Source organism: Trachurus japonicus, chromosome 8, assembly GCF_045865225.1.
Source record: "Trachurus japonicus isolate A0001 chromosome 8, Traja_1.0".
In the NCBI taxonomy this organism is placed as follows: domain Eukaryota; kingdom Metazoa; phylum Chordata; class Actinopteri; order Carangiformes; family Carangidae; genus Trachurus; species Trachurus japonicus.
The window spans coordinates 14,880,639-14,898,805 of record NC_140914.1 but is presented as its reverse complement, the minus strand read 5'-3'; the positions used below and the strand labels follow the sequence as shown (position 1 = coordinate 14,898,805).

Genomic DNA, 18,167 nt, shown 5'->3' with positions numbered 1-18,167 from the left:
ATTATACTGTTTTGCCGGCTTATTGGAAAATGCCAGTCAGATGAGTTAGTGGGTCACATTTGCTCTGTCACAACAATTAGATTGAACTTTCTGTCTGGCTTTGGTCCAACAGCTCATCTTGAATTAGCGTTGTTGACATGACACAATAGACTCCTCAGCAAATTATTATTGTTGTGCCTCTGTAAATAAATCTACTCTGTTTCTGCAGAGTTTAAAGAATGCGGGTCACATCGACTTGAGCCACATTATATCCGAACCGGTGGATGACAGCGCGGGCAGCGTGAGGCACCAGCACTGTCAGAAGGTAAGAACAGGAAATGACAGAAATGAACTGATCTTTGGTTCTGATAACAGAACCGTCTCTTTCTCCTGGCCAGTCTCCTGTTTTTACAGAGGAAACCAATGACTCATTCAGACAGCTAATCGTCTGTATGTGTCTTTTGATGTTGGCAGGGTTGCCAGGTTTGTCTGTGTGAACCTGTGGTAACACATGTTTTTCCTCAGTTTCTGGCAGATAATCTACCACTCCGTTTAGTCTGTTCAGTGCTAAATAGTGTTGTTATGGTGTTGTTTGTTAGAGATGTCCAGTGGTTGATAATTTGTTTTCTTTCTAATTTTATTGGTTCAGATTGTGTGTGGTCTGTATTGAGGCCAGAGCTAAGAGGACTTCTCGGCATCTTTTCCTCTAGCTTTTTAATGGTTGGAGCTACTGTAGCGTCATTGGTGTTTATGTTTTAAGGTGTTTGTAGAATTTTATGGCTCCTTTGTAGCCTAATTAAGGTGGAAATTTGCCTATCTCCTAGAGCATTAATGTGTGTATCGTGTTTCTGTGCACTGTGAGGCTCTTACAAATTGAGTGTGCACGGCCTAAGTTGTTAGTTGTTGCTCTAATTATAGATTTCAATAGTTTCAAATGGATGTATACAGGATCATTTTTAGCACTTAGCACCTTTGGGTACACTCAGCAACTGTGTGTCACCACTGGATTTGTTTGAATATATGGCTGATCCAAGGAACTGGTGGATGTTCCTTTGCATAAAAGCTTAGTCTCTCAGCCATAAAACAAGCCCTTGCTCTTAATTTACAAGAAACCAGAGATGGATTTCGCTACATTAACTTGTTGGAGATGATCAAAAAAACTTTAGGATGCACAAAAAGCCCATTGCAGACAGTCTTTGCCAGTGTTTTAGTACATCTGAAACTTTGCCAGCACAGTGCCAGTAATTCATATTCACCTGTGGTTTTTGTGCTCTTGTTTTTATGACAGTCTTTGCACAATTGATATGCTTTGCCAAAAGCAGAATCCGAGTCACATTTAAAGGAAGTTAATCTGTCAGAACATCTGCAGTTCAGTGAGTAGAGTGAAGTGATCAGGGCTGGTGAGCAAGGCCTTTATGGGCTGTGATTTCCAAATAGAATTTCTGCCGCCGTAATTATAGGATTAAACAAGAGGAAGAACTTTGTTAATTTAAAATGTGATGCGCTTGAAAAGAGTGTGTGTGTGTGTGTGTGTGTGTGTGTGCGTGCGTGTGTGTTTGGAACCATCTTTCTGAGGACATTATACCAGGTCCTCACAACTTAAAGGGTTTTTGGGTTTCTTGGGTTGGGGGCTTTTTGTTGTAATGTTTCAGGTAGTGGTTAGTGTATGTATGACAGAGTTTCCTTACAGCTACAGTACAGAAAGTGTATGTTTGTGTTTATAGGTGTACCATACTTTGTGTATAAATACCTAGAAACACTATGAAGTCGTAGGAGAAAGTCATTAATATGAACCTAAATGATTTCCTATAGATATTGTCATACTGTGAAACATTTTCTCCTGGAGGGCTTTTATATACCACCTTCTGCAAGTGACAGAATTGAAGTGTGAGCGGATGTCAGGAGATCAGTTGCAGCAGTGGATCGCTAATTGGCAACTATACTCGCGTCATTACAGCTAGATATGTTATTTTCAGAGGTATTTACTCTTTTCACCGACTGCGAGCATGACTTCAGAGAGGTAAACACTGCCACCTAGTGTGCTGAATGAGAAACCCTCAATCACATTAGTGATCAGACAACTTTCTGCCTGGATAAGTTTATAGATTAATGCTGACAAAGATAGACTATAATCTATATTCTAGGTGGGTAATTGAAATTCACCAGACAATGCCTGCCAATAGTATGTTTTGACATTCTGAAAATCCTAGTGCTGTGGATGTCAGCTCTCTGTCACCCTGTCATGGGTCAGGTTTACATGCAAATGTAAGAACCAAATTCAACCAAATTTGAAAAATGTAAGTTTGAAAGTGCGTCAGCCCATGTGTCCGCCTACTACTGTTATATAAAAATTGAGATGAACAAATTATGGCAATTATCTGGTCGAGCGCCAATGAAACATGAGGACACGCAAGATAATGAATATTATTAGTTCCTAGCAGAACTCAATAACGTCTGCTGCTGAGTCATTTCCGTTCCACCTCTCAGGTAAATGACCCGTCAGCATTAGTGATACAGTAGAATGCATTGTTTTAATTGTACTTTAACTCTTACAGTAGCTACAAGATAAGATGTTTTGGAGCTCCTGCACATTATGTTGGAATAATTTGGCAAGCTCATCTGTACAAATTGATTTTTTTTATCTCACACATTTGCAGTTTGTGATTCAAACAACTGAATCAGAGTTGTCACATAAGTCAACAAAGCTGTTGTCAAGTTTTTATTGTTATGAACAGTTTCAAAAATCATATCAGCAAAGATAGGAAAACAATAAATATCTATTTGTTTTAAATACATTCTAAAATATGGCCAGAGGCTCTCTATAGAGCTGACATACAGGTGCATAGGTGAACAAGCCTTTTAGACCTTCTAAAAAAAGTTACTCTATTAATTACAAATTGCACACATCACACAACCATTTGTTTAGATATTACACTTGGACTACTGCAGATTTTATTTCTTCCAGGGAAGTAACTGACAAGGATCTACAGGAAAATTGCATACAGGTTCAGGTTGTCCTCTGTACTGCACACCAACATCTGTTTCTAAAAAATAAAGTGTGGGCAGCTGTGCCCATAGCAATTTGATGTATATCAGTTTAGGGGTGGGCAACCTTGACAATCTTCTTTCAATTTTACTTTGGCATATGATCAGCTTTTCAGATGAATCGCACAGATTGTGTCGTTGAAAGCTGACATCTGTAGATACTGCTAAAAGGTCAGTCACTGCCAGATAACCATTGCCAGTCGATTGCCTGTTGATGTCGAACATGAATTCACCAGAATCTGTGCGTATATGTGCTGCACAAAAATATTGTTATGATCTTTTTGACCTGATCACCCACCCCTAGTCAAGTGTATGTAATCAGTTCAGTGAGTAATGTGAGAGACTAAATACAAAAATGTCTAGGCTACTGATCACAGTGCTAGGTAGGTTACTTAGAGGAACACTCCAGCATTTTGTGACTTACAGTCTTTTTCCTGTCTTATGCAGAGTTAGATGAGAAGATTCATATTGGTTTCAGTGGGACGTTCATGGCTTAGCTGTGCACAAAGACTGGAAGCGAAGTATAAGCAGAAAGCCCAGCTTCGTCAAAAGTGAAACATGTTTCCCAACAACTCCAAAGCTGTCTGAGGGAGCAATGTGCGGACATGTTGGAGCTGGGGAAAGTGAGTGTATACTGTAGCACTCATTTCACATATACAAATTAATCTTATCCTCTCCTCTTGGGTGTGGGTAAACGCAAACCAAGCATTACTTCAAGTTTGTATCGGAACACATTGTGTTTTATGGGATTTCACTATTTTAATAGTCTAACGAGTTCATTCCACTCACAAGTATTCCAGTAAGTAATCTTACTTAATCAAAAATATCTGATATCAAAATCCATTATATTTTCTATTCTTACCACCCAACTCTGAACATGAGAACAGGGTATAAAGGGATATAGAGTGCAGTGGTTTAAGGCCCCTAGGCAAAACACCAGCGAAGCACTTTCTGAGTTCACACCTGGTACATTAAAAATTATAAATAGTCCATCAGATGATGATATGTGCTCCCCCATTTGCTTTTTTACTTGTCCCTGACATGAAAATATGATATTTTTCCTGAGATTTATACCTGAGCATGACATGTTTCCTCTGTTTTTCTATATGTATTATACATCTATGTTGTGTTTTTGTGTTAGCAGTTTTGCTGACTTAAGTCCTCTTTGGATATGCATTGCTTAGAAGTGCCAAGATGCCAGATAGAGTAGTCTATTTGCTTCTGTTCACTTCATTTGCTCTATTCTGTGCTTTTATGGAAGCTGTAAATGGTCCATTAAGATAAATGAAAACACCATTGCACCAGACATTTTCTGTCTTTGAAGACAATGATGCATTACGTCTGCTTGGAGTGAATCAATGACCACACGGAATTACATCAATGACCAGATTGTTATAGAACATGTCAAAGTATTGAAACCATTTTTAAAGTGTAAACATAATGGGCTTGTTGACAGAGGTTATAAATATAAGTTCCAGATAATCATTGTCAACTAATTTCCACCTAAACCAGATGAGGTTGTTATTGTGTCCATAAATGGATATCCCTGATTTTCCTGAACTAATCTCAGGATGCAGCCACATTGATCTGTCATTATCGATGACTGATTTTCAAGTAGTTTGATTGACCATTGCTGAGGACTGACATGTCACAAGATTTTTATCAGTTATGCAAATAGAATAACCTGCAAAGATTTTTGACCTTTTAGAGTCACTCGGCCTATTTAGCCAGTGGAACTCACTGGAAACAGAAGGATTAAAGGTTACTTTTTTCATTCGTAGACATGCCTTCTGAATGAGCCAAACAGAAAGAAACTAAGCCATAAAGCAACACCCGATTTTTCTCTGTTTAGTGACTGATCAATGTGGCTTCCTGGAAAAGTATCATGTTGTAACTGTACCTATATTGAACAAAATGTGTCTGAAACAATTGGGACAATCACGTTCTTTTACCTTTTTTGTGAAATTACACATTTTCACATAGTATCTGTTGCTTGATGTTGGCATTATCATTTGGAAGACAAAACATACATTCACGAGAAAAACCACACATATCTTCCTACAGTGTTCTCTTCTTCCCACTTAAAAAAACAAAAAAACATGGGATCGGGCAACTGGCAGCTAGTATAAAAGCAGGCAGGAAAATGTTACCCAGTCAGTCTGCTTCATAAAAGCTGATACGAGCAGGTCCTGCACCTGCACCTTGGACCCTCTTCGAGGACTCTTACTGAAGGGATCAATATTCCCACAGACAAGATGCATCGACAGATGTACCATCACCCATAAGCGTGCCTCCCTGGTCTCCACGAAGGTACTTGCCATTGGAGCCCTTGATCGCGATGCGTCCATGTTCCAGGAACTCAAGGAAAAAGTCCTCTGGCTTTTCTCCATCTGAGCATACGAGGCCACTGCTTGAGACGTACCAGAACTTTCCACTTACGCCTGTAGAAAGATATTAATCAAACATAGAATGTAATTTAGCCATTTATTTAAATGAACTACCATATTCCTAGTAGATACTCAACATTTGTTTAAATACGATACAGGAATATTGTTTACTATTTGTGTACTAAGAATTTGTGTGTGTGTGTTATGCGCACATGAACACTGACTTTTTACATTGTAGGCGCCGTCATTGAAGAGCAATGGGAAAATATCGTAGACGGATCGATTTGCGTCCAGAGTGTTGGAGTTCTTGTGGTGGCACACAAAGCCGTTCTCTCCACGGAGGATCAGCATCGGGCGGTTGATGAGTTTCATCAGGAATAATTCATCATCACCTGGAAGGATAAACACTCATCAACAACCTGTGATGGCAATTTCATACAAACACCACTGGCTCTCAAGTGGCTTGGTTAAAAGCTCTTACCAACTGTATCGCTGACCGCTGAAAGCTGTCCATTCTTCTTTGTACACACATACTTCCCATTGCTTGCCTTGAGTGCCACTCTCTGTCCTCGCCACTCAATGTCAAACATTGTGTTGACCTCACTAGGGGAAAAAAACATGTATAGGCAGATGAAGAGATTAAGGGAAGAGATATTTGAAATGATACAATAATGTTCCTCTTTTAAAACTACAAGAGCTTCTTACACTTCTGTGGCAGTGGACTGGATTTCTCCATGAGACACCAAAGTCCAGTAGGATCCGCCATTGGTCCTGAACATGGACTTTTTGCTCTCCTTGTCAATCTCCATCTGGAAGGTTTCCATGTCTGTCTCCACATCCTGATTGGCTGAAATGCTCACTCCTGATAAAAAGGGGGAAAAACAGCATTTAACTGTTGTAGCTTTTGTTCAGTAGAAAGTATGGATTACAATGTTGCATCCCCTTAGATGTAAAATTTGCCTTCTCATGGATTGATGGCCATTCATTATTCTTCAAGTAGAACAGGAGCTTCAGTCTCTTTGCATTGTGGAAGAGGGTCATGCTGCATTAATGGCTTGACATTTGTCTGTTTTGCCACCATTTTCCCATCATGAAAACATGTCACCATTGGAATTCATTTAACCTTTTAAAATTCGAGGAATTGGGTATTTCAGACTCAAACTAAATGTTTAGTAGAGTGCATAACTCCATCAAGGTGAAAATATTGAAGGAAATGTCTGAAAAGGCCCCAGCTTGCAATATTGATGAAAGTTAATTACTGTAGATCCACATTGGGTTATTACCAGTTTGGTCTAAATCAATTCATTACTTTTTGCATAATACTGCTGACACATAACCTACAGACATGACCTCCTTGGTAGTGGTAAAAATAGATTTTGCACAATTTAAACTATTGACCTGCTTTGAAGCTGTGAGCCATGTTTCCAAACCTCACACAAATACATCTAATACTGAAAAAAAACCTCAAAAGTATGCCTATATCTATATTCCAGTTAGCCAGTCAGTGTTCTGTAGCCAATCTAGTGTTACTTAATCCATGTGTATTACCCCTGTCTGGTGGGGTGTGTCAGGTGGTGGAGAACTCAGACACACAAAACTAAACAGTGTCTGCTGTAGTTCAAATTAGATGCCACAGAAATATCCTTCAACCTTTCTCTTAAGCCTGTTACAACCCTAATCCCCCACAGTCACCCCTCCCTGTTCACTCCCTTGCTGTAATTCCCTGAGTGGTGAAATGCAAATCTGCACCGCAGGGCCCACTAAGCAGCTTTCAGTGCCTTGCTCCTTAAAAAATGTAAAACTGCCACAAGGCCAACGCTACAGTTAAAAATTAAATTCTTTGCCCTATGTTATGAGGATGGACGATAGCCATGTTGTTGAAATATTGCCTTGAAAGTTACCTTTTTTTAAGGCAGAATTTTATTCATGCATAAGCATAATGATGACTGCTGTCTAAAGTTGCTCTCAGAACCTCCATCCTCAGATATGCTGTAGTATTGCATGTGCATTGTACAGTTAGTACGACACTACAGCTTTCCTACATTATGGCCTGTAAAAACTGTTTTAATTGAGTTTTTTAGCTTTAAAAAGCTGTAACCACACTACCACATTGTTTGCCTGAATAATTATATGAGACAGCAGATCACACATGCAGACTATAATGAGTCCTTGTAAGTCATCTGTCCGGCTGTAGCTCTTTTTTTGTCAGCACCTCGTTGCCACACTGGCCAATATAGACGCTCATAATTTTGGAGAACTTCACTCGATGGTTGACAGTAAAGAGCAAATAGCTGCAAGGCTTAAAGTCCATTGATGGTAATTGACACCCATGGGGCACAGATCTGCCCTGGAGTCATTTGCACGCTGCTTAATCTTCAATGGACACACAGTGGAAATGACAAAGCCCATTACCACAGTTACCGCCACAGTATGACTGTCAACCACTCTGGGTCCAGCACAAAGATGAGAAAAGCAGGGGGTCTTCTCTTCATTTGGCAAATTCTCCTGATTTGCTTTTTGGTTGCTGTAATATAACTGAAAAGAATCAATCCAGGCTATTTAAAGTTATTTTGTATCCCTCGTCACTACATGCAGTGTGGTATTCCAGTACACTCTACTCCCAACAGCGGTACTGCTTCACTCCACAATGTGCTACATTTGTATTTGTCAAACAGTGGCACATCAAATACCCTACAGAACTCTATTGTCTATCTGTTTTATACATGGAGAGACTAGATTCTGACCTAACTTCAATACCTAAACCTATGGTACATTACACAGTTTTTGGAGGTTAAAGCTGTACCACACCGCTGAGGCCCAGAAATGGAGGCCTTTTACAACGCTACTGCTTCCTGTTGACGCACGCACATGCCCAGTGTATGGAAATGGTCATGTGACGCGCATTTTCAGGCATGAATTGAGATTATTTCAGAGTTGAGATCACTTTTTATATTAAAAACTTAGTTTTAAACAACCAAAATGAACATTATGCAAAAGATTTCAATTAAACTCAGACTGCAAATAAATTCTACCAAGGAATCATTTGGAAATTTTATGCAGTGCCTCATCCAGTCTCACATGCTAACTGTGCTCAAAGACTTCCATATCAAGGTGGAGGAAATTGCCATGTTTTTCATTTACCATGCCTCATTTAGAGACATTAAAATTAGAACCCCCGGGGCGGTGTTTAGCTCAGTTGGTAGAGCAGCTGCCCCATGTGTTGAGGCTATAGTCCTCACTGCAGGCAGCCCCGGTTCGAAACCTGCATTGGGCGGCCCTTTCCTGCATGTCAACCCCCCCTCCCCCTCTGCCTCCCCATTTCCTTCCTGTCTCTCTCTCGACTGTGCTTTCCATTAAAGGCGGAAAGCCCAAAAAATATACTTTAAAAAAAAAAAAAAAAAAAAGCAACTCTTAGGTCTTTCAGTGAATGTAATTTTCAATTCAATGCTTCCACTGGTAGATTTTTTTCTAAATCTGAAATTCAATTTAATTTTGTAAATATCAAACTGTTATCATTAGATAGGGAAGATGTGATTACATAGAAATATTCTCCTTCTCTAGACTGCATCACAAGCTGATTACCTTGCTTGACCGAGACAAATCTTTTATTGGCGGCTTGAAAAACTACTTGTGGATGACTCTCTTCAAGATCAAACAGCTCATCTTTTCCGGGCTTGGAGCATCGGCCAGAACGCAGTGTTCCTGTGGGACCTATAGGGGTTAGATATTTCCCATCACAGTCCTTGAAGGCCAGCTTGCCAGATTTCAACTCCAGTGTGAAGCTAGTTGTATTGGTGTGCTCCTTAACTAGTTTGCCATCGTTGCTGAGGAAACGGCTGTCACAGGTCTTCAGGCTGTACTTTCCTTCCAGGTATACCAAGGTGACCAGCGAATCCACTCCCCAGGGAATGTTGCTGTCCACTGAGATCTCTCCGTCTGAAGCGGACAGATGGGCATAGCGCTTACGTGCCACACTGAGCAGGCTGGCCTGTGGGTGTAAAGCCAAATGGACGGCCCACAGCTCTTGTTCCCCAATGACTTGGGCAAAGCAGGACAGGTAGTCAGCCGAGCCTCCAAAGTAACGCTGGTAAGGCTCCGATTGCAGTGCCCATCGACCATCGGATTGTGGTACAATGAGAAAACGACATTCAGTTTCAGGCTTCTCTGCCCCACATATGATCTTCCCATCTTTGTCAGAGCCCAGATAGCGTCCCAGGTGGCTGCGGAGGAACACGACTTGGCCATCTTGCTCGTCCTGCTCTAAGGTCCAGATCTGTTTCTTCTTCATGCTGGTGGCAGAGGCATTCACCTTAAAGCCGAAGGCCTCAGCTGTCAGGTAGCGGTTCTCATAGTTGATGAGGCCAAACTGCAGCTTCAGGGCCCTGTTAATTCCGTTTGTGGGCATGCTTGAACAGGCCGCACGCTAAGATTGCGAATAAAGAGATCTAGGACAAACAAGGGAAGGGGTAATAAGGGAAAGCAGGCATGAGACTGAAAAGCAAAAAATAAAATGCTTGATTCCTCCCGTTTTCCGAGTCTCAAGCTGTAAATTAGCTCCACTTATCTCTCTTGATGGATTGTTTAGTGTTCCTTCCTTCCCTTGTCACTTTCTCTCCTTCCCCAGAGGGCTTCCACAGGCACTTGCTCTCTGTTCCTTAATGAGTTAGGATTAAAATCAGCAGGACACAGCACCTCAATCCAACAAGCCGCTGACGTCACATACCAGAGGACCAACCACAAGCCTCCCCTCCTCCCACTCCTTCTCCGGTACACACCGAGTGCAGCTCCGTTCTCTATCTTTTCCATATCTTCCCCTTACACTCTCATCTCTTTCCTTTATCCTCCAACCTTGTCTTCCTTCGCTGTAACACACACACACACTGGCACACTCATTTGTCAACCTGGCTCCCTATTGGTTCTCACTCTCATATTTAGGTCCATATACTAGTAGCCATGCCATCCAGCCCTAGGATTATCTTAGCTTTGATCTGCTGGCGAGCCACAGCCTAATTGGAAACTGTCCAGAGAGTAAAGGTGCTTTTGGTAGCTCCCGCTGCTTCTTCTTTGTTAGATTCTTTTTCAAACAGATTTTGTCTAAGATTTAGTTTTTCTTCAGCCAATTTGCCTAAAGCACACTTTGAATAACTTTTCCTGTCCACAAACACCTTGTATCCTTGTTAAATGCGTGATGTAAAGATTAAAACTGTATTAACAAAGAGCCTCTGTCACACTGAGTTTGACCACGGTTGATGTACTGTACACGGTTGACTGATTCAGTATAGTCTTAAGTCCCAAAGCAGTACAAAGGTTTCTTTAAGTTATTACCCCAGTTTACCATGCAGCTTCAGAGGAGCTTTATACCAACATTATGTTTGGTTCAAGGCTTCAGGGATATTTAAATGTGAAATGTCTTTGAGTTAAGCCTAGCAGGATTTGAATACCTCACATTTGAATGTACAAACATCACCCAATTGTCTTTCTTTCACATTCACCTTGGTTGATTCTCAACCTTCTTCTGTCTAATCCTGCAGTTATTCTGTTAGTCGATTGATAACAGAGGACACAACTCCATGCCCCATGACCTGTGTCCCAGTGCACGTCCCAGTGCACGCCAAGATCAACCTTCGTAAGAGCATTACACCCTCTTTCACTGAAGTTCCAGGGGGATGTTGAGGGTAATGCCAAGGAGAAGTGTATATTGTAAATACCAAAAAACACAGAAGTGTGTCAATTTACAACACAAAGCAGAATCCCAGGGGTATTATTTCTACTTAAAAATATTTAGTGGCAATTTCTGTCATCCATCAACCTTGACAGTTGAGAGTGCTTAGCATTTTATCAGACTACTATAGGAGGTTAACACTCTAATGATAATCTAAGGACAAGGGTTAGTAATAACCCAAAGCTAAATAGACAAAAAATGTGTGTGACATTGATAGTGCAGTGACACTATCCTTTTTATTTCCGTGTAGTGTTCATAACTGTCATACAAGATTAGTGGCTTTGGGAGCTGTCTGATCATTTCTGTAATTCTCTGAAACTGATTATTTGACATTTGTACCAATTTTCACACCATTATTGCCTAGATGTGTAGAGGTGAGAAATAATTGTTGTTTTAACTTTTCCCTCATGAAAACTAACTCCATAAGTCATAGGCCAAGTATGACAACCTATACTAATTATATTCAAGCAGTGTCTATTGGTTATGTGAGACAGTTGTAGAGTGACAAAGTCTGTCCAGCCAAGAAGTCAAGGTGGATGGATTGGCCAACAAAACATTGGACTGGGGATATCGAAAACCTTAGCATTGGACTATTGCAATATAAAAAGTTCAGGTAAAGATTTTTTTTACAGGGATTTTTAATATATTCTGCCCAGAAAAGTGCTAATTCAGCAAATGCTCCCATGGGTCGTATCAGAATTAAAGACAAACAATCTAATTGGATGTTAAGGTAAGACAACTCTCTGTCTTGTGCTTTATTTTGTTTGTTTCTATCATTTTTCAATGGAATGCGACACAACAAATCCCTTCCAGGAGACAGGATATATCACCAGTTGTCTCTGTAGCATGGTCACTTTACATTCCACCTTTATATGTAGCTGGATTTTTGACCGGTGATGTAATCTGTCATATACATCTTTCTGAGCAAAACTTGACCCTAAGGCAAAAGTAAAGGTTGAATTATGAGAATAAAATGTGTTTGAAATGAAGTACTTTGGATGACATGTTGTTTTGACCAGGTCAGAATACATACAGTATCTAGGGAGACGGGTTATGTGACACTGCAATTAGTCTTGTATGCATTTTCACACTGTGGTCAGCAGGTGGCAGCATTGCCTTATAAGTATCAATATGAAATGGTAGTTTACTGTGAGAGCGAGAGGTTGTGTTATCATTAATAGATCAGTAGATTGTATTGAGATTTTACTCCATCCAGGGGGATGAATAAAGTATTTTTTCTATTCTATTCTATTTTAGAAGTACTATGCAGAATCCATCTATACACGCAACACTGTTTATTCCAATAGTGAGATGGTGAGAATTCTTACTTGTGTCAAAGATTGTTGTGTGACTTTAAATGCATGTTATGGCAGTTCATGCTGGACCATCCATGCATATAAAATTGTTTCCACAATCTGTGAAATCTGTGGAAACGGTTGTATGCAGCAGCTCTGTATAGGAGCTGTCTCAAGTCTTGGAAAAACACTCCAGTCATTTCACTTCAGTAATCTTGGTTTGGGCTCAGACACTACAAATTCTTATATTGCTCACCAGGCAGGAAGAGCATAACAAAATACATCAGTGAGTTGCATAATGCAGTGATAGGCTAGGATGCAGCGTTTATAAAGCTTGGCCCATTCTACAAAATAAAAGTCAGGATATGTGAACATTTGCTGCAATGATTGTTGACAGGTTTTTAAAACTGAACTCACATGTGCAGTATGGATATGACAGAATCCCCCTTACTTGCCAAGAGATTTCTGGGAGGAATATGCCATAACTAGTCAGAAAAGATTATCTTTGTAAAACCAGTAGTGATGGAAAAATACATTAGGCAGATGATCAATTAATACTGTATTATTTATATATTCATATATATTTTTAGCATAATATTATATATCATCACATCTTTTAATAATTTAAGTTTTTTGATTGTCCATCCATACACATAGCAGCATTTTTATGTTTGGTATGAATCATGTGCAGTAGATGGCGGTGTTGACTATAAATTACAACTAATTCATTTTCTCCCACACATTTGGATTTGTGTTTTCAGTGGGGTTGTGCTGTCAAATGAGGAATATTTATTGAGAAGAACATCACTCTTGTTCACAGGCCTCCTAGAATGGATTTACTTGGCTTTTTGAGCACACAAAACAAAAGCTGTGTGATTATTTTTTTGTGATATTTCTCAGTTTCCTGAATTGGACAGCCTCTCATTTACCTAATGCATTTATTAATTTAGTTTATTGGTAATTGATAGACTATTACAACAGCTATAAATAATGCTTATTTTGTGACTTTTTGATGAAATTATTTTAATTTAATATATTTGTGATAACAGGTATTTCGATTACTAAACAGAAAAAGAACCAAGAAACTGTTGTGAGGACGTACTGTTACTGATGTTCCATGAGTCTCTGATGGTCCAAATGAGGACAATCTTTCCTCTGTCCTTCAGATGCCCCTATACTCCATTGCAGGTCTGGGTTTCCTGACACTCCAGGAGTCTTATGGAGCAATAACTGCAGGACATTTAAACTGTGGTGGTCCAGTGGCCTGGCCAAATTGCATGAAGTGACTTAAATGTCATTTTAATTTCATTCCCTCTTTGTCTTCTTTGGTTGTATCTTTTACTCTTTTTTTAATGTGGTAATTCTCTCTCTTCCCGCTCTTTGCCTTTACCCTCAGCTGGAGTTCCTGGTTAAAGGCAAGTCAGAAAGAGAGATAAAACCTTAACTATTAGCTCTAAAAGAAAATGATTGAAGGAGGGGGGAAAGTTAAAAGAAAAAAGAGTGAAAGGGGCTGGTTATTTGCAAACACACACACAGACATGCATGTGTGCACACGTACTGTATACATGCACTCACACACAGATCAAATGGTGAGCTGAGGTCTCCCCCTGGGGCATGAACACGGATTAATGTGCCCAGCGCGATTATTTCATTTATAACTGTCCTGGACCTTTTCAGATAAGACCATTTTTCAGGTTGCCATCCATTAGTACCTTTAGACTGCATCTATTAGCCTGCCAAGCACTCGCAGCTCCATTTAAAGGGCCAGAACCCTGCCTGTTTAGCGTGCATTATAAAGCCCCTTCAGAGAGGCGTCAAGGTTGCGTAGTAGCGCATTCAACCCAACTAACTCCCAAAGGATAAAGGTGCAAACGTCTTGAATAATCTGACAAATACAATTCCACTATTGATTTGCAGACAAGCTCTTCACAATTAAATATCACCAGAAAGGTGTGCTCACCAATTCAGGTGATCTTAGTTTCTAAAGGATTTTGTGCCATTACATGTTTCTTAACAATGTTTTAAAGTCATTTTGCATCAGCATAAACCTATTGCAGTGTCTCCTATAGAGTTGTGTCCTTGGAAGTGTCAGAGAGTTTATAAAATCATAACTGTATAACTAGCAACCCCAATATCCATGTCCTATATACAGCCCACAGGTCCAAAAGTGTCCTTTCTTTGCTCTGTTTTGCCCCCGTGGGAACCTCCTACTGCCCTCTCTAAAACCAGCAGAGGGAAACGCTCCATGAGACATGCAATAAAAGTAAAATGTAAAATGGCTGCCTTGGCTAGGATTCTCCTTCCTCAGCAGCTTGGTGCTCACTGACCCCATTAATCCAGGTGTTCATTCATCTATAGGACAATCCTCCCACAGGCCGTTAACGGCTCACCCCACTGTGTTTGTCCAGGGCCCAACCCAGCTCGGCCCCGGCCTTCTCACTCCTGATCTCCCCAGTGTAATGGGTGCTGCCAATGAACTAAGTATGGGCAGCCATATAAATGAGCCTTGGTAAATGTCAAGCCTTTAAATACTCAGTTGTAATGCCACATTTGTTTTGTGGGCTGTCATTTGTTTTTAGAGTGAGCCAAACTTGTTAAACCACCCCTCCTCATTCCCCCGAGGAGTGAAGACATAGAGCTTCTCATGCAGAGAGAGAAGGTGGAATAACTTAATTGGAGGTTACATCGCTGTCAGTGTAAAACATTATTGACAAAGATACCTCAACTCTCAGGGAAAGCAGTGTGCAAATAGGTAAGGAATAAAAGCTGTTCTTCATCGATTAAAGTGACGACCGGTGGTCACCGTGTTTGGCCGTGTGCAGGCTGGGCTCTTGTTTCGATGCAGACAGGGTGAGCTTCAAGGGACAGGAGCGCCAACGTTAATGTCATCCATTGCTTACTGGCTCTGACAGCAGGGCTAATATGAGGCCTCAGCTTCTGCCATCCTGACAATCGCATGTCGCTTTCCTATAAGGAGAATGGTCATGTGAATTACAATGACATGTATTCATGTCTGCCTGTTAGAAAAATGTGCTTATGTGTGAGCTAATGTTCATAGGTGGATGTGAGCTTGCATGTGGAACTAATACAGGCTTGTGTGTGTGTGTGTGTTTGTGTGTGTGTTTTCATTTTGTTTTTGCCTGTGTGCATGTGCATGCGTACACGGTAATTTGGAAAAAAAAAACATGTGTTTCAGCATCTCCACATGTCGGCCTGGTCAGTCAAAGCTTTTCATATGAGCTCTGCCACTCTGCAAGAGCCAGACATGCGTTGCAATGCATTTCTCGTAGCTCAGTTTTTACTGCATTCCCTCACGCATAGACTGTAAACGAGAGTGATTTACACGAAAGTGAATAAACACTTTGAGCTGGCAATATGTTGCATGTACTATTCTGCTCCCATGCTGATTGGAAACCCTCAGTTACTGTAGCACCAGCAGAATTAAAGTAAGCAATGGGAGTATCCAAAACAGAGGAAAAGTGGGGAATCTTTGGGACCATCACAGGTTCGTAGATCGAAACAACATGTACACGATACAAATGAGGATCAAAGTCAGTGCTATGATAGCTACGGTGACGTGTGAGATCAATATCGGCACTGATAGCTAGTGAAACCAGAAGGCTAGCAGTTGGAATAAAGGGGACAATGTGTGGGAAGAGAGAGATAAAGAAAAGAGATGGAGCCCTTATTATGTAGTGTGAACTCAGCCAAGCTGTATATCCAACGTCTGTCTCCATAAGCCCTGAGCACTTGGTTTGTGTTCATCCACACAGAGAGAGATGCCATTTGTCCTAGCACACACACACACACACACACACACACACACACACACACACACACGCACACACATTCCCCTCAAACAGACTACCGTAGCTTGTCTGACAAATTGAGCACATTTGTTCACTGGAGAAATTTTCATTGAGCAACTGGGTCTTCTCTCCGTCTCCTGTTGTTTCTCATTCAGAGGTTTCCTCCCCTCTTTCTCCGTCTGTGGGTAGATTGTTTACAGCAGGAAGTGCCTGGCATCCTCTCACTTGGCATTGGGATACAGTGACTTGGCTGGTGCTGGTAGCCCAACATCATTCACAGTCCCAGTGCCTGCTTCAATGCAATTCATGTGCTTTTGGGGAGACATCCTTACCGGAATAGAGAGTATTTTTGTTGATTACTCCGTCTGTTGTTGATTACATCCTGGCTGGCCTCGGAAAGCTGGTGGACAATTTAGCTATCATTTCTAGATGGGTTAATGGGGCCCAGGGCTGGAGTTTTATGTTGGGGTTCAAAACAGTAGGTTGACTGAGGCTGCCAGTTGTTGTAGCAATGATTACTGCTTAGAAATGTGTGTTTGTGTATATGTATATGTACGTGTGTGTGTGTGTGTGTGTGTGTGTGTGTGTGTGTATGAACACAGAAGTTTGTGTGATGTGCCATCAGACGTTTAATCCATCTCACGGCTGTTTGGCCGGGTCACTATCTGTTGTTTGGCCAGCTGTGCTGTTTGCGTACTGTAAAAGAGAGGATATTGGTGTCTTCTAGGTGCAAACAGAATTTGTGGCCTTTGACCCTTGAGATGGATGTTGCATGGTCTGAATAGTGCTAGCTTCTGCATAAGTACTCCAATTGCTCTCTGCTGAAGTGCTAAGCCTACTGGGGGTGTTTGTGCTGGGTAAGCTTGTATTTCCTTGAGCATGCACCACCTGTCAGCAAACAGCACAACTCTGCACCCATGTGTGTTTGCGTGTGTGTGTGTTTGTATGTTCATGCATGGACATTACAAGCGTGTCACAAGCCATGACTAGTGGCACAAGTCAAACCCATATGTTGTTTTAAGTCTAGTGTAGAGCAGTTAGAGTCTGGCACTGTCTTATTGTGGAGCTTTTAGACTGTGTAATTGTATTCCTAGAGTGTTTGTGCTAGTGTATGCTTATGTTAGTGCATGAGCGTACATGCGACTTTCCCAGGGGGCAACCTGATCCTATTACATTATCCAGCGCACATCAAAGGGTTAAGAGCTGTCTGCCTCTATAGTCATTAAGCCCTCTCTTAGCCACAGTAAATCAACGCTGTGCCGGCAACAGCTGCTCTGATCACCTATTAAAACTTCCATAATGCGCCGTGTGTACAGAGTGGGGCCTGTAAGCTGACACTGGCCAATAGACCCCAGATAAAGGCCATCTTGAGCCTCTGATCTGGTTCCTGTGGTCAGGATAGTGAGGGAAGTGGAGCTGAGTGGGGAGAGATGACAGAAAAGCCTTGTCATTAAGGACAACTGCCTCAGGGCTCGAAACCATGCAGATTACAAAACGGATATACACTGTACCGTAGATGTATTTATATCTCAAGGCACCAGAATATAAGATGTTATCGAGCCTTTAGTCCAGTTGCTTCGGAATCTTTAAAACATAATATATTCAAAGCTGAAGATTTCCCCAGCAAATGCCTGATAGCAACTGAGAAAACACTTCATTTGATGCGATGGGAGCGGTGCCTCAGAAGTCAGTAAAGGAATGCATCATACACAGATGAAATGTCTATTTAAAATACTCACTGGATGTCAGTGATCGACTGAAACAGTGACAATATTACACAGGGATCATCCAAAGCGGTGCAGCTTGCAGCAGAGGCCTCGACCACAGGCTACGTAGCTTCTTCCACCGCTTTGGTCAGGTAAATTGTGTGGAAATCGATAGCAGGACTAGCTATAGCTGGACTACTGTCAGTCTGGACAGAAGTTTGCAC

General features: G+C 41.1%; 1 protein-coding gene across 1 annotated transcript; it reads right to left on the bottom strand.

Annotated features, from left to right (window-relative positions):
• Positions 1-2,685: 2,685 nt before the first annotated feature.
• fscn2a (fascin actin-bundling protein 2a, retinal) lies at positions 2,686-10,256 on the bottom strand. The gene is made up of 5 exons (XM_085784147.1): positions 8,994-10,256; positions 6,117-6,273; positions 5,893-6,014; positions 5,636-5,803; positions 2,686-5,465 (listed from the first exon to the last, which is right to left on the bottom strand). Exons 1-5 carry the CDS (start codon positions 9,814-9,816, stop codon positions 5,260-5,262), a joined length of 1,476 nt encoding a protein of 491 aa, XP_085640273.1. The 5' UTR covers positions 9,817-10,256; the 3' UTR covers positions 2,686-5,259.
• Positions 10,257-18,167: the final 7,911 nt, after the last annotated feature.

Excerpts from the sequence above, each read along its gene's own strand:
- fscn2a (XM_085784147.1), bottom strand. The coding sequence starts at position 9,816 with ATGCCCACAAACGGAATTAACAGGGCCCTGAAGCTGCAGTTTGGCCTC. Across the intron at positions 6,274-8,993 it reads ATTTGTCTCGGTCAAGCAAG|GAGTGAGCATTTCAGCCAAT; the intron begins GTAATCAGCTTG and ends CCTTTTTATCAG. Across the intron at positions 5,466-5,635 it reads CGGCGCCTACAATGTAAAAA|GCGTAAGTGGAAAGTTCTGG; the intron begins GTCAGTGTTCAT and ends ATCTTTCTACAG.